This window comes from Oncorhynchus clarkii, chromosome 28 (genome assembly GCF_045791955.1).
Source record: "Oncorhynchus clarkii lewisi isolate Uvic-CL-2024 chromosome 28, UVic_Ocla_1.0, whole genome shotgun sequence".
NCBI classification, from domain to species: Eukaryota; Metazoa; Chordata; class Actinopteri; order Salmoniformes; family Salmonidae; genus Oncorhynchus; species Oncorhynchus clarkii.
The window spans coordinates 16,070,171-16,086,618 of record NC_092174.1 but is presented as its reverse complement, the minus strand read 5'-3'; the positions used below and the strand labels follow the sequence as shown (position 1 = coordinate 16,086,618).

The 16,448-nt window shown below is 41.7% G+C and overlaps 1 protein-coding gene across 1 annotated transcript in view; it reads right to left on the bottom strand.

The window, feature by feature from the left end:
• Window positions 1-16,448, bottom strand: part of LOC139387616 (glypican-1-like) — a 123,845-nt gene that overhangs the window by 7,176 nt on the left and 100,221 nt on the right. The window contains exons 8-10 of the mRNA XM_071133990.1: window positions 4,656-4,781; window positions 4,017-4,150; window positions 3,679-3,854 (exon numbers count right to left, since the gene is read on the bottom strand). Of these exons, the coding sequence (XP_070990091.1) occupies window positions 3,679-3,854; window positions 4,017-4,150; window positions 4,656-4,781 (436 nt within the window). The remainder of the gene's footprint in view (window positions 1-3,678; window positions 3,855-4,016; window positions 4,151-4,655; window positions 4,782-16,448) is intronic.

Below are 16,448 nucleotides of genomic sequence, written 5' to 3'. Positions count from 1 at the left end.
CAACAGCAGTGTCCGCAATGAAAAGTGGTAAATCACCGGGTCCGGACGGTTTTCCAACCGAATTTTACAGGACGTTTTCTGGTCTGCTTTGCCCATTCTTGTCCCGACTATTTGCAGAGTGCCTCAATACTTCAAAGCTGCCGCCTAGTCTTTATCAGGCTTCAATTTCATTACTACTAAAGAAAAACAAAGACCCCCTGGATTGTGGATCCTATCGCCCAATCTCGCTTTTAAACTGTGATTACAAAATCCTAGCTAAGCTTTTAGCCATCCGTATGGAAGGCTCGCTACACCAGGTAATACACTCTGACCAGACTGGCTTTGTGAGAAATAGGCATTTATTTTTCAATATTAGGCGCCTTATGAATATACTGTACTCCCCAGCGTCGGGGGACCCGGAGGTGGTGGTCTCACTTGATGCCGAAAAAGCGTTTGACCGCGTTGAGTGGGATTACCTAACAGCTGCCCTTTATAGATTTGGCTTTGGCCCCAAATTCATTGCGTGGATAAAGATTCTTTATTTTTCCCCCATGGCTTCGGTACGGACTAATAACTTGTCCTCTGACTATTTTCCCTTGCACCGTGGATCCAGACAGGGTTGCCCACTCTCCCCCTTGTTGTTTGCTTTGGCAATCGAGCCTCTCGCCATTGCACTACGCTCTGATGATGCCATTCAAGGCATAATCAGGGCGGGCTGGGAACAGAAAGTCTCGCTATATGCTGACGACCTCCTTTTGTTTATCTCCAATCCCGATACCTCATTGCCACGTGCCCTATCTGTTCTTAAAAAGTTTGGATCAATCTCAGGGTACAAGCTGAATCTAGGCAAGAGTGAGCTTTTTCCGGTAAACAAGGCTGCTTTAAAGTGCTCTTTCACAAGTTCTCAGTTTAGGATTGTCCAGGATCAATTCACTTACTTGGGAGTAAAAGTGACAAGGAAATATTCAAATTTGTTTCAGGAAAACTTTGTTGCTCTAGCAGACAGATTGAAACAATCTTTTACTTTTTGGAATTCGCTACCCCTTTCTCTTATCGGAAGGATTAATGTCATTAAAATGAATGTGTTGCCCAAATTTTTATATTTATTTCAATGTTTACCCATTTTTATTCCAAAATCTTTTTTTATTTCACTGGATCAAACATTCATGCATTTTATTTGGGATGGCAAGGTACCACGGATTGGTAGAAAACATCTACAGAAGCCTAGGTCATTGGGGGGTGTAGCTCTACCAAATTTTCAGACATACTATTGGGCTGCAAATTTTAGAGCCGTTCTGTACTGGCTGCAGACTGATCCTACTGGCCCTAGACCACTCTGGGTCCAGATGGAGTCTGAATCGTGTAAACCTGCAGCACTTTCCTCTGTGCTGTGCTCGTCTCTCCCAGTGTCCCTAGGCAAAAGGTGTGCCAACCCAATTGTAAAGCAGTCTCTTAAAATTTGGAATCAGTTCCGTTTAGCCTTTAGCCTCCGAGGCTTTTCTCTATCAGGCCCAATCAATCAGAACATTTTATTTCCTCCATCTTTGAATGATGGGGCTTTTGGCATTTGGCACTCACTAGGCCTTTCCTCGCTAGCCCAATTATTCTTTGATGGTACATTTGCCTCTTTTTCTCAGCTGCAGGAAAAGTTCAATCTCCCCCAATCCCACTTTTTCCGCTATCTCCAGACTAGAAACTTTGTCAGGGCTAACACACCTGGATTTCCCAATAGGCCTGCGAATACAGCTATAGAGAGCATCTTGGAGCTGAACAAGCTTCCTAGGGGCGCAATTTCAGATGTATATGCAATCATTAATGACTTACAGAACCCTTCTTTGGTGCCTTTAAAGACTCGATGGGAAAAGGATTTGGGGGAGGAACTTGGGGAAGACGTCTGGGAATCTGTACTGCACAGGGTGCACTCGTCCTCTTTTAGCACTAGACACAGCCTCATTCAATTCAAGGTGGTTCACCGTATCCACTGGTCGGGGGCCAAACTTGGAAGAATATTCTCTGATTTTGATCCTACCTGTGTCAGATGTAAGGTGGAACCAGCCACACTGTTGCATATGTTTTGGGGCTGTCATAAACTGTCAGGTTTCTGGGAATTAATATTTAAATGTTTCTCTGATATATATGACACTGTTATAGAGCCGTCTCCCCTTACAGCCCTTTTTGGAGTACTGCCCATGGGTACCCCCCTATCAAGAATCCAGTCGGACACTGTTGCTTGTACAACTCTTTTAGCTAGACGGCTAATACTACAGAACTGGAAGATGGCAGCTCCCCCATCTTAAAAATATTGGGTGAGGGATGTGTTGTGCTCTCTGAAAGTAGAAAAAATTAAATTCAATTCACGTGGGAACCCCAAACTGTTTGATGAGGCTTGGGCTCCATTCCGGTAATACTTTAAACAGTCCATCCTCTGATGGCATTCCAATTAATACTAAAATAAGTCTGTGACTTAAGGGTTGGAGTTTCTCTCTGTGTTTTTTGCTGGGGGGGGGGGGGGGGGGGCATTAAGATCCATGTGCTTATTGATTGTGGTCCGCAGATGCCTTGTTCATCTTGCCCAGGCAGAGACTGAAGTGTGAGCTTGTTTTTCCCAGTTATTTTTACATTTTGTTCACGCCTACATGAATAATCATTTTTTATTTTAAAGCATTGTAAACTTTTTTTTGTCCAGTGGATGGTCGGTCTGTGGCCATGACTCTCTGTGAGTGGTTGCATTTCTCCACCCTTATCCCTTGAACAATGGTGAGATGTTTGCCCTGTCCCTGTACTATAGATTGCCCCTTTAACCTCTGTAGCCTTCTGCCCGGTGTGTTTAACTTGTCTAAAGTATGGTATCTTTAAAGCTATTTTTTTTCTTTGTATTTTTCTTTGTATTTTTTATTTTATTTGTATTATTATTTTTTCTAGTTGAGTATATTATTTATATTGCTTTGTCTTGTCTGTGTGTGTGTATGTTCAAAACTTAATAAACAGAGTAAAAAAAAAAAAAAAAGAACATACAAATATCAAGACACTGATATTGTGCTGGAGATAATGAATATGAGTTAAAAAAGTGGTGGAATTGCTCTTTAAATAGTTGATAATACATGCAAGCTCTGCTGGCTGAAAGGTGCTTTACCGTTTGCAGCCCTATTTGTACATGTAGAATACTTCATTCTCTAATACCTTATCCTGTTATAATTCCTAGTAACTACAAACAGCATTTAAATCAGGCATTTGATAGACACCTCAGAAGCAGGAAGAGGGCACTCGGGTTCAAGGAAAAAAGACTGACATAATGCAGCACAAAAATCTGCCCTCAATTATTAGAAACGGCATCACAATTTAGGCCAAGTTCTTTTCTCTGTAACTTAATTCCAGCTCAATCCTATAAAAACTGAAATTGCACTGTCTATTTAAATCAAACACACGTCACAGAAGTAGGCAAGTGAGCTCTTCACGGTTAAATATTCTCTCTTTCTCTAGGCCTCCTTTACCGTGTAGAACAATAGCTTTCAGAATAGCTATAAAAGGGACAATTTATTTTCTACGCAAAACAACAAGCTGAAGACAATTAAAACAGCATATCAAATATTTCCAGGCAGTCGTATGATGACAACATGACACAATCTCTTTCATAGCTGGAGGATGTTGTACCTGAATCAGTATTCACATTTTATTAGCTGATCCTAGGTCTGTACTCACTGGTGTCCTGAAAGTCTACATCGTTGCCATTGAAAGCGTTTCTGAGGCGATTGGTCATGATCTTGAGCTGCATGATCTGTTGGCGTATAGTCATGTCTGGCTTGGTGATGTCGATCTCTACCTCAGGGTTGTTGATCTGACTAGCCAGGCCGTCACCCATCACCTCTGGAAGGTACCTGGGCGACAAGGAGAGAGGGTGACTGGTGGGCACTCAAATACTCACACACGCAGAGAAACCCGAAAGCATGCACACTCACTCACACATATACATACAGTATACACACACATATAGCATGCTTGCGCGCACACACACACACAGACGTGGTTTAAGGTCATACCTGGCACGAGCCATCCCGTTCCAGCACTTGTCGTCGCCCTGGGCCCTGGTGGCCACCCTGTCGCTGCAAAGGGTGCTGGGTAACGAGACCCAGTAGGACTGCATGTCCCTCAGCCTTCTCGACACATCAGAAACCTGGGGACCATGACATTATGTCATTAGTACATACAGTGGCAAAACGTTTTGCAATGGAAAATTAAAATGTGCATTTCTTATTGGACAAGTTCAGGTAGACCCTCCCTGTTTCAGTCCCTTTTCTTTCTTTTGGTGCCTAATGAAAACAACCTGTGTACTGGAAACTGCTATCAAAAGCTATTCGATATCAAGTTTGTTCAAGCATTTACATTTTCTGCAGACAGCTTCTGTATTAGCAACAAACAGTTTGTTTATTGTAGGAAAACAATGATGCTTGTTTCCATTCCCTCACATTTGATATGCATCTGACTCACTGCATTCTTGACTGTAGCTTTGCTATTTATGCATTCTTCACAGAGTAAGAATAAACATGACTAAACAGGAACAGTATCATATCTCAAGTGACTGAGAAATGAGAGAGAGAGAGAGAGAGAGAGAGAGAGAGAGAGAGAGAGAGAGAGAGAGAGAGAGAGAGAGAGAGAGAGCTATCGACAGTATCACTGACCAGTTTCTCCAGTCTGGCCCCAGAGGTTGGGCTGTCCTGCACTGTAACCTTCCCCCTCTTCTTCACCTCCTCCAACCCAATGTTGCTGGTTCCTCCCTCCCTCAGGTTCCCACAGGCCTGAAACACCTGAGAGTAGAGAGAACGGGAGAGAAAGGGGAGAGTAAGAAGGAGAGAAAGGGGAGAGAAAGGGGAGAGTAAGAAGGAGAGAAAGGGGAGAGTAAGAAGGAGAGAAAGGGGAGAGTAAGAAGGAGAGAAAGGGGAGAGTAAGAAGGAGAGAACGGGGAGAGTAAGAAGGAGAGAAAGGGAGAATAGAGGGAGAAAGTGAGAAAAATATTTGGTTGAATATTTAGGGACAAAAACTACAATGTCAAAATGACAGTTGAACTCAACTTCGGAATGAAACTTTGTCCTCTAAACTCTTACTCTCCAGTACTGAAACTTCCCCTTCTGAATTGAAAACTCTAAACCCAGTACTTAGCCACCTTATACATGACGAAACAATACAGAATTGTGTGTGATCTCTTTAACATCTCACACAACACAAACACCAACAACACTTACTGTCGTTAAAACTACTAGCCCTAATGCACTACTTACAGTAGCTAGCACTATTACTGTATAACTACTTACAGTAGTTAGCACTACTAGCACTACTACTGTAGCACTACTTACAGTAGTTAGCACTCCTAGCACTATTACTGTATAACTACTTACAGTAGTTAGCACTACGACTGTAGCACTACTTACAGTAGTTAGCACTACTAGCACTATTACTGTATAACTACTTACAGTAGTTAACACTACTAGCCCTACTACTGTAGCACTACTTACAGTAGTTAGCACTACTAACAATAGTTAGCACTACTAGCACTACTACTGTAGCACTACTTACAATAGTTAGCACTACTAGCACTACTTACAATAGTTAGCACTACTAGCACTACTACTGTAGCACTACTTACAGTAGTTAGCACTACTAGCACTATTACTGTAGCACTACTTACAGTAGTTAGCACGACTAGCACTACTTACAATAGTTAGCACTACTATCACTACTACTCTAGCACTACTTACAGTAGTGAGCACTACTAGCACTACCAGCACCACTTACAGTAGTTAGAACTACTTACAGTAGTTAGTAGTACCAGCAATACTTACATTAGTTAGAACTACTTACAGCAGTTAGCACAACGTACAGTAGTTAGTACTACCAGCACTACTACTTACAGTAGTTAGTAGTACTAGCACTACTTTGCACCACGTATAGTTGTTAGCACTACTAGCACTACTTACAATAGTTAGCACTACTTACATACCTGAAGGGAACATTTTGACATTTGCCATATGGTTGATGAGAAACTCCATATTGCAAATGTACGGTCCCTTACTAGACGTCCGGGAAGTCATCAAACGAAGTCTCTCAGACATTCGGTTTCCATTTTATAAAATGTTCAAATGTTTTCATTTTTTCGCTGTCCCTGTAAATCCCGCCAGAGGGCGAATGGAATCATATCGCAAATGTACAACACATCACCAATCACAACGTGGCCTTTTCTCCTAAAAGGAAAAGACTTCGAAGACGAAACTTGGTGAGCATAGGTTTGGCATAATGGGGAGTTGGTCCCAAACAAGATGGCATCGAGGCCTCAACACTTTTTGAGTTATGGCCATTTTTCTGGGATTAAAGGTCAAAAACTAAAATAGAGCACTAATTTGACCCCTTCACGTCAAAGTACATAAATATACGGTGTCAGGGAAAAAATAACCAGCCATTTATCTATTGTAATTTAAGAGAAATCGTACATTGTACAATTGGTGATGTTAAATTATTTTATTTTTTTTTCCCAAAAAGACGAAACTTGGTGAGCATAGGTTTGGCATAATGGGGAGTTGGTCCCAAACAAGATGGCATCGAGGCCTCAACACTTTTTGAGTTATTGCCATTTTTCTGGGATTAAAGGTCAAAAACTAAAATAGAGCACTAATTTGACCCCTTCACGTCAAAGTACATAAACCTACGGTGTCAGGGAAAAAAGAACCAGCCATTTATCTATCGTAATTTAAGAGAAATCGTACATTGTACAATTGGTGATGTTAAAAAAAAATAATAATTTCCCCAAAAAGTTACAGATCCAGTTGCAGCGTGTTCAGACAAATATTTTTTAAGTAATTTAACCCTCTGTAAATAAGTCAATTCTTAACATAAAGACTTAAAACTCAAAATTCTATAAGTGCCTACCACAAGGAGGATATGTGTTCACTTTCAGCTTCCTGTGTCAACCAGAAGTGCCTTAAAATGGTGTCATAGGTGCAGTTTCGAAGGGTTAAAAAGGTCAGATCTTTTCAAAACTTCTTATGTGTGATTAAGCAACCCTCATGAGCTGTAAATCTGTAATTTCTCCCAACAAATGTCAAAGAAAAGCTCTCTCACACACACAGCAAGGATGGAGTGAAAAAGTGCGGTGCTTAAAACCTCTTACTTCTACCCCCTCCTTTTTCGAAAATTCTGTTAAAAATCGCGCAACTTTTCAGCGTCCTGCTACTCATGCCAGGAATATAGTATATGCATATGATTAGTATGTGTGGATAGAAAACACTCTGAAGTTTATAAAACTGGTTAAATCACGGCTGTGACTATAACAGATCGTGTGTTTCATTGAAAAACGCAAGAAAAACTGCTCTCTGAAAGCTAAAAATAATTTCCATAAGTCACTTCCACGAGTTGTTAAAAGAGAACAGAATTTAATATCGACCTGCCTGCAATTCATACAAATTCCACACGATGTCGCCATTGTCGTCATTTTCAATTGAATTAATTGTTGGAAAATCCATCTATCTGGCATCCATTTTCCCAGTCTTGACCCGGATGTAGTTGATGAAGACATTAGCAGCCATTGATTTGCAAGCGAAGACCTATTGAAAATACATCGCCCTGTAATCATTTTGATAGATTATAAACGTTTACTAATACCTAAAGTTGGATTACAAAAGGATTTCGAAGTGTTTTGTGAAAGTTTATCGTCGACTTTTTTAATTTAAAAAAATTACGCAGCGTTTAAAAACGATGTTTTTTTCTGAATGACACAGCTTCCATACAAAGCTATTTTGGGTATATATGGACCGATTTAAACGAAAAAAAGACCCAATAGTGATGTTTATGGGGCATATAGGAGTGCCAAGAAAGAAGCTCGTCAAAGGTAATGAATGTTTTATATTTTATTTCTGCGTTTTGGGTAGCGCCGGCTACCGCAAAATCTGTTGTTTACGTGTCGTGCTGGCATTTTGGGGGGTGCATGCTATCGGATAATAGCTTCTCATGCTTTCGCCGAAAAGCATTTTAAAAATCTGACTTGCTGGCTAGGTTCACAACGAGTGTAGCTTTAATTCAATACCCTGCTTGTGAATTTTGATCAAAGATTGAGTTGTAACGAGTACATTTAGCATTTAGCGTAGCGCATTTGCATTTCCAGGGGCATACTTGAGACGTCTGCGTCTCAAGTATGGTCAAGAAGTTAAAGACACTCAGAGCCTGCAATGGCATTACCATTATCTCTAGGCTGTGCCGAGTTCAACGAGATGCCCACCTTGACCGTAGCTCGCTTGGTCTGAGTGCAGTGTCAAAAAAAAGAAGGCCCAAAATGAAGCCTGGACCTAAATTTCAAGTGCTTTTGGGAGACAGAGAGAGAACCGTTAAGGTTAGAAGCACAATTTGACCTCAGGAACGTTCATGAGGTCCTCCCGATCTGTGCAAACCTTGACCATGTGGCATTAACCCTTAACAGTGAAACTGTTTTTTTTCATCTCATAGTTTGCAATGACATCTCTCCCCATAGAAATACATTGCCTGCTCCTCTAAATTCAACCTGTAGCCTATGTGGGTTATGAATGCCTTATGAACCTGTCTTCGATGACAATCCATCAGGCCACTATGAGGTCTACCTGTGTCGATTCTAAGGTTCCTGAAGCAACCGGAAGTGGTTAAAATCACCCTAAAAGTGTATTTGCCATGCCCAACCTGCAGTTAGATAGAAATAGTGCATTCAACCCTGTGTAAATCAGCCAGTTCTTAATATATAGACTTAAAACTCAGGATTCCGTAAAAGCCTACCCCAATGAGGATATGTGTTTACTTTTAGCTTCCTGTGCCAACCGGAAGTGCCATAATTGGGGTCAAAGGGGCTGTTTCGAAGGGTTAAAAAAGTCAGATCTTTCCAAAACTTCATGTGTGATTAGGCAACACTCATGAACTGTAAATCAGTCATTCATCCAATCAAATTTCCAAGAATAACTCACACACCCACACAGCAAGGATGAAGTGACACAGTGTGGGGCTCAGTGACAGACAGAGCCTGTAATAGTTACCTTTGTTCAAACTATCAAAGAACCGTTAGAACTAGAGCTCCAAAACTTTAGAAACCTGTTCTAGAGCTTAAGTCGAGATTGCACTGTGAGTTATGTGGCTCTGAAGGTTCTCAGAAGGAGAAACAGCCTCGTACATTTGCAATAACTTCAATTCATTTTGACATCACGAAAATGACGACATTTAGAAATGTCCCAGAGTCGCACGACGAGGTGCATTGAAACCGCCTCGGCCCATAGAGACTGACCCTAACGTTTCTGTCCAATAGCTCATTCAAGGACCCTGTAGTAATGCCCGGAAAATTTGGATTTTCAACACCAATTAAGGTCGCTACTCGGGCTCCAAATGACCTATCGAGCCGAAACTTGGGATTCGGGGTTGCCTCAGCTAGGCCTACATATAATATCAGAACTGGACCCGCAGCTAGAACGTAACTACGTGGTTTATGTTTTTATTATGGGTTGAACAGAAGGCAGAAGGAATTTTGGGCCTGCTCTGAAATATGTGATAGTTGGCCTCTAAACGAGTTGGAGAAGTGGGTGTGGTGTCAGTTGGGTGTCAGAATGAGATCTAATTTACTGATGGACGGTGACTTACTGGCTGACTTTTGTCCATTTGCAATATGTTTAAACAGTGAGGTAAAATCACCAAAATGACATTCTGAAATCAACACCAATGAGAGATGGAGAGGATTTTGGACATTTTTCAAAAAACGTTAAAAAACGAGTCCCACTTCTCTCATGTCACCATCGAGCGATGGAGAGGTACCACTAGCACTGCCTGGCCATCCCGAGTTCATCAGGCCAGTCAATTTTGCATTTCTGCAGAATTTTTGACCATGTCAAATTCGTGATGGTAACTGCCCATTGAAACATATTGCAAATGGACAGTCGTGCACCTGGTGATTGGAATGGGTTACCAGGAGCACAATTTTAAAATGTTTTTTAATGCCATTACAGGGTAGCAAGGGGTCCACGGTTGGGTAGGGAGCAGCCCCCACCCGTGCCCATCCAATAGGGGGCGCCCCTTGTCATTTTGGACGTCCCACTTCTCCCTCAGTATACATGACAAATAGACCATCTAGGTTGATTCATGGCTTAACATAGTGCTATATATATCATTTGGGCAGTATAAATGCCTTTGAGACATGGTTCACTGACTTTTGGGTTTGCAAACCGACTTCCATTGATCATACATGGCAAATAGACATAACATCCTGATTTGGCACTTTCAAATCTTTCACAATGCATTTGTACATTTCTTATGGCATTTGGCAACAAAAAAAGTGACTTTTGACTTCGACTTCCTATGAAATCATATTGCAAATGGACAAAACATATGCCTTATGGACAAGTAAAACATTTTTTTTTATGATAATAAAATATGACAAAAGTATGTTCATACAGTTCTTATACATGTGTAAGTGACAAAAAATCTAAAGAATTTCGAAAAATGGTCCAGAAAACACTTTTTTAAGGGGGTGCTAAGTTTTTTATTTTCTTTTCACAGTTTCGACTTTTGACTTCCTATGAAATCATCTTGCAAATGGACCAAACATATGCCTTATAGACAAGAAAAAAATAAAACTAATAATGATACTAAAATTTGACAAAAGTGTGTTCATACAGTTCTTATACATGTGTAGTTGACAAAAAAAATTGAAAGAATTTCGAAAAACGGTCCAGAAAGCACTTTTTAAGGGGGTGATACGTTTTACTCTTGGGTCTTGACTTGTGTTACATTTGCAATATGAAAAATTACGGTGGAGCGCACTCGCCATCTATTGGATTTTTGCAGTGTTACACTTGGCAATTGCCACATGGCATTTGCAATCAACTTTGAATGAAACGTTGTCCAATTGAGTGGTATTGTACATTGTGTATATGTTTCGTACGGTGCCAATGTGATCCTATTCATTTCTGTCCATTTCAGGGGGGTGTTCCCTTACAATAGTTAGCACTACTTACAATAGTTAGCACTACTTACAATAGTTAGCACTACTAGCACTACTTACAGTAGTTAGCACTACTAGCACTACTTACAATAGTTAGCACTACTTACAGTAGTTAGTAGTACTAGCACTACTTAGCACCACTTACAGTAGATAGCACTACTAGCACTACTTACAATAGTTAGCACTAGTTACAGTAGTTAGCACTACTTACAATAGTTAGTACTACTAGCACTACTTACAGTAGTTAGCACTACTAGCACTATTACTGTATAACTACTTACAGAATTTAGCACTACTACTGTAGCACTACTAGCACTACTTACAGTAGTAAACACTACTAGCACTACTTACAATAGTTAGCACTACTACTGTAGCACTACTTACAGTAATTAGCACTACTAGCACTATTACTGTAGAACTACTTATAGTAGTTAGCACTACTAGCACTACTACTGTAGCACTACTTGCAGTAATTAGCACTACTAGCACTACTACTGTAGCACTACTTACAGTAGTTAGCACCACTAGCACTACTACTGTAGCACTACTTGCAGTAATTAGCACTACTAGCACTACTACTGTAGCACTGCTACACTAATAGCCTGCTTACAGTAGTTAGCATTACTAGTCTTGCTTACAGGAGTTAGCACTACTATCACTACTACTGTAACACTACTTACAGTAGTTAGCACTACTAGAACTAATTACAGTAGTTACCACTACTAGGACTACTAGCACCACTTACAGTAGTTAGTAGTACCAGCACTACTTACAATAGTTAGTACTACTAGCACTACTTACAATAGTTAGCACTACTTACAATAGTTAGCACTTCTTACAGTAATTAGCACTACTAGCACTACTGAGCACCACTTACAGTAGTTAGCACTACTAGCACCACGTATAGTAGTTAGCAGTACTAGCCCTGCTTACAGTAGTTAGCACTACTATCACAACTTACAATAGTTAGCACTACTGTTATATAAATATTCATACACATAGCTCATATAAACAAAGACATTCCGTCGTAAGAACACATACACCCAGCCATAAGACTGACCCCCTCTTCCTTGTAGAAACACACATCTCATCTCCCTCTACTGGCCGGTCCCAAGAGCAAAGGACTTTTGCTGTGCACCAATGGGGCCCACTCTGGCTAGAGCAAGGCCCGCCTCCAACCCTCCGACCAGTCAAGAAGACCGAAACGACAAGACTCCACCTACTTTATTCTATGTATAAAAATGAATGTAACCGTAGTATAAGGTCTCTTTTTCACCTGGCTCCTTGCCGAGTTATGTGAACTAGGTCCATGCACGTAAAACTGCGGGACAAGATATCTCTGACTCATTAAAACTGTCTTTTGTTACAACTGAAATCCACTCTGTCCAGCGTCCGTTATTTGGTCTCAACTCTCCAGTATTTAAACACTAACAGAACTTGGTAGCAGAGTTTGGTTATTCTTGAATTCGATCTATTATAAGTTAGTGTGAGAGGACGAGACTGATCACGGCTAAAAAATCAGACGGAAGAGTGACTTCCCCAGCCATTCATCTTGCCTCAGGAAATCTGATCGGAGCGCTCTATATAAGGTGAGCAGAGCCTGTTTTATCTAAATCTGCATATTGTATTATAGCCTAAACCAAATTTTGATCAGAAAGTACTGGGCGTGAGTATGAATCGGTGCCAAATTTTTACATAAGAACCTAAGACATTGATCGGGGAGATCTTGTTTTGCTCATTTTTATTTTTTTTTTTATTTTTATTTTTTTTTATCAATTGGCCTATTATGAGATCGAATAAGTATGCACGTAAAAGATCCTATTAAATGAGTGCTTACTGTTTAATTGGTTGTGTTTAGAAGTGTAGTATGCATGTAAAAGATCCTATTAAATAAGTGCTTACTGTTTAATTGGTTGTGTTTAGAAGTGTAGTATGCATGTAAAAGATCCTATAAGTTCTAAACTGTTTAATTGGTTGTGTTTAGAGGTGTAGTTAATTAATAGATCGACTGAATCTGCATGTAAAAGATCCTATTGAATAAGTTGTAAACTGTTTAATTGGTTATGTTAGAGGTGTAGTCGAATAGATATAGGATATGTAAGTTTGGCCTTCCACAAGACAGAGATCGGGAATGATGTGGCTATTGCACATCAAACAATAAACATAATATGAACCAGAGTTGACATTCCATGATTTGGAGATGGGGGAAATTAAATTGAAAGAAACGTTTGTCGCGGAGTAGGTTGGGATACGTAACTGGGCTATTAGGCACACGTGCTGATAGACAAAGCCACCTTAGTATCGAATGGCCGTGCAACTTTGATTGACAGCAGCCGGGCTGGAATACTGATTTTCGCTTTTTTTCATTCCTGTTGATATTGCCTAAAGTTTAAAATTATTCTGACAATTGCTATAGAATCGCTGGAATTTACTGATATAAGTTCATAAAGGAACTTACTGAATTGTTTCTAGAAAGTATTTAAATAAGCCGCCGAGCTTAGTACAGACTTTGTTTGACAGACGCTAAAAGCTACACACTGATTTTTGGGTTTTTCTATTCTATCCATATTTCCTAAAGATATAGAATTATTCTGACAATTGCTATAGAATCGCTCAAATTTACTGATATAAGTTCATAAAGGAAGTTACTGAATTGTTTACAGAAAGTATTTAAATAATTCACTGAACAACTCTTAGTTGTCTAGAAATTCTATCTATATTTCCTACAGAGCTAGAATTACTCTGAAAATAGTTATAGAACCGCATATATTCACTGATATATTGTTCCAAAAGGAAATCGCCGAATCATTTCTAGAAAATACCTAAACGAATCGCTGAACAAATTCAAATAAAATACCGGAGAAACACACACGTGGCGGGCGTCACATACTGATAACCCCCTTTGTATGCGAGGGTGGGGGTGGAAGAGATAAGCCATAGCCAGTACAGCAGTACATCCCTGGTCTCGACCAGGGACGGGCTAAGCATACAACGATAGAAATAAACACCACATAGTAAGGATTGAATATACCTAAATAACGCATTATACACATTATCAGACGAACTAGATAAAATGTCTGCAGCCACCACGCCCAAACAAAAATTCAATGAATATTTAGATCAGAGTATGATTGATAGAGCGGGAGGTAAAGAACAGTATGGGAAAGTGGAGAAAGTGTGGAAAGGATTACGGATAAAATGGACACAAGCAGGTTATTTTAGCGGAGGACCCCCTACAGGGGGGAAACTCCAAGATATGCAGACAGAATTAGAGGACGCAGTAGAGCATGCAAAAGCGAGTGAGGCGGAGAGAAACAAGATACACAGGTTCAAAAAAGTAGGTACAAGAGAGAGAGAGAAAGCGGAGGTGGAGCTCAAGATAGGTACATGGGCCATACAGGAGAGTAGGAGGGTGCTACCCAAAAACACACCAGACATGATGTGCGTGGCTATTGTGGCATCGGGGGATGTTAATGCTCCGCCTGAGAACTTGCCCACGGCTCCCCCTGTGGCCGCTTCTCCCTCACTATATCCACAATTGACAATGGAGGCAGTTCAGCCCCCGCCATACTCAAAGGGACAAAATCACCGGAGCCCGTCACACAACCCATTCCTGCCCAGGGCACCTCCCACAATACAGGCTCCAGTTCTGAGAATAGACCAAGGGGAGTTAAAAGGGGAAATTACACTGGGGATAACGGCTGGCCATATGGTATGTGAACAGTTCGAAACTGGGATTCCAGGAGCAGGAGACCTCCCCCAGGAACGGAGGCCGCAATGCTCCTCTATGAACTCTCTCACCTCTGAAACCAGAGGACACCTACAAACAAGATTAGATTCAAACCACTTCTATCAGACAGGATAGGGAGGACTGTCATCAGAACATGGATATCGAAAACGAAGAAGAAATTGACATGGTGCTCACCCCAGCTCCGATGGGAGCTCCAAACGTGACTAAGATGCAGGAGCTGCTGAAATCATCAATAGCTCGAGCTAAGGAACTCAGGGAGCTAATAGCTAACCAAGATAACAACAGAGAGGGAGCCTACCGTGTGGAAGGCATAATGAGAGGAACAGTAACCAAAGTTACCGAATCAATGGGGTCCGAAACACTCCGTCGGTCCTCCAGAATTGCTGATAGAAGAGAGCGAGAGCAGGAGATGGCAGGACAGTACCCCCTGCGACCGACACCAGGTGATGCACACACTGTGCAGTACCAGCCCTGGAAAATGACTGATTTAACAACACTGATGGGACAGATGCCTAGCCTACATGGAGGAGCTTCAGCGTGGCTACTTCAACTGCAGACACTTACGTCAGGCCTGCAACTCTGCCTAGGAGACATGAAAGCACTTCTAGCAAGAGCCACCGACCACGGAACCATGAAGGCCCTCATGACAGCAGCTGACCTTGGATGGCGGGCCCCAACACTGCCCATAGACCACTTCCGTACCAGATTATGGGAAGTTCTACGGAGAGCATACCCTACAGAAAGAAACCATGCCACCTGCAGCATACCTGGACAGGGCTAAGACCACATGGAGATCGGTCCACGAAGAACCATTCGATCACACTGATACCACACTCAGCATGTGGAAGGAAATGGTGGTCAACGGGTGTCCTGGAGATGTTAAAACCAAACTCAGAGGAACGGTAGGGTTGATTGCACTTCCTCTGACCCAATTCAATACGCATGTGCACCACCATGTGACCCAGCACAACAAGGAAAGAGGGGGTGCTGAGAGCCAGGTGCAGTCCCTCCAGGTACAACTCCTGAAACTCCAATTGAAGGAAGCACAACAAGGAGAAAAACCTAAGAAACAGATGGTGGCGGAAGAAACGAAGGAGCCGGGAACCAAAACAGACATCTACCAAATAGTGGCCCAGACTGTCTCTCAGATGATCCAACAGCAGGCAGCCTCACTCACGGCCACTAGGGGGGTCCAACCACCCCAATACCCTCCCCCACAGCAGTATATCCTGCAACAACAACACCCAGTATGGGCTCGACGGGGTCCCTACACTGGACAACACAGAGGGGGAAACTACCAGTGTTTTAACTGCGGAATTCCCGGTCATTTTGCCAGAGATTGCATGAAACCACTCTCCCCGCAGCAACAGCAATGGAGAGCAAGAGGAAGTGGGGGAAACCCACCTCTGCAACATCAGCAACCAGGACCCACACCCATGCATCAGCAACAGCCAGCATACAACCACCCAGAATCTAGCCACATGCAGCAGGAGCAGCAAGATTACAACCAACCCTCCCACTTCAACACCTGATCACCCAGTAAGAATGATGAGGATGCCTCTCCTGCCGATGACCACACTGTCTGAAGCCCAAGAAGTGTACTGGCTAAAATGCCTACCCACAGGGCCTGCCACCCCTCACATCCAGTTTAAGTTCAACCAACTGAAAGCTCAAATCTACACTCTGCACCCATATAAGACTCCCCAAGCTGAGATCCATTGCACACTC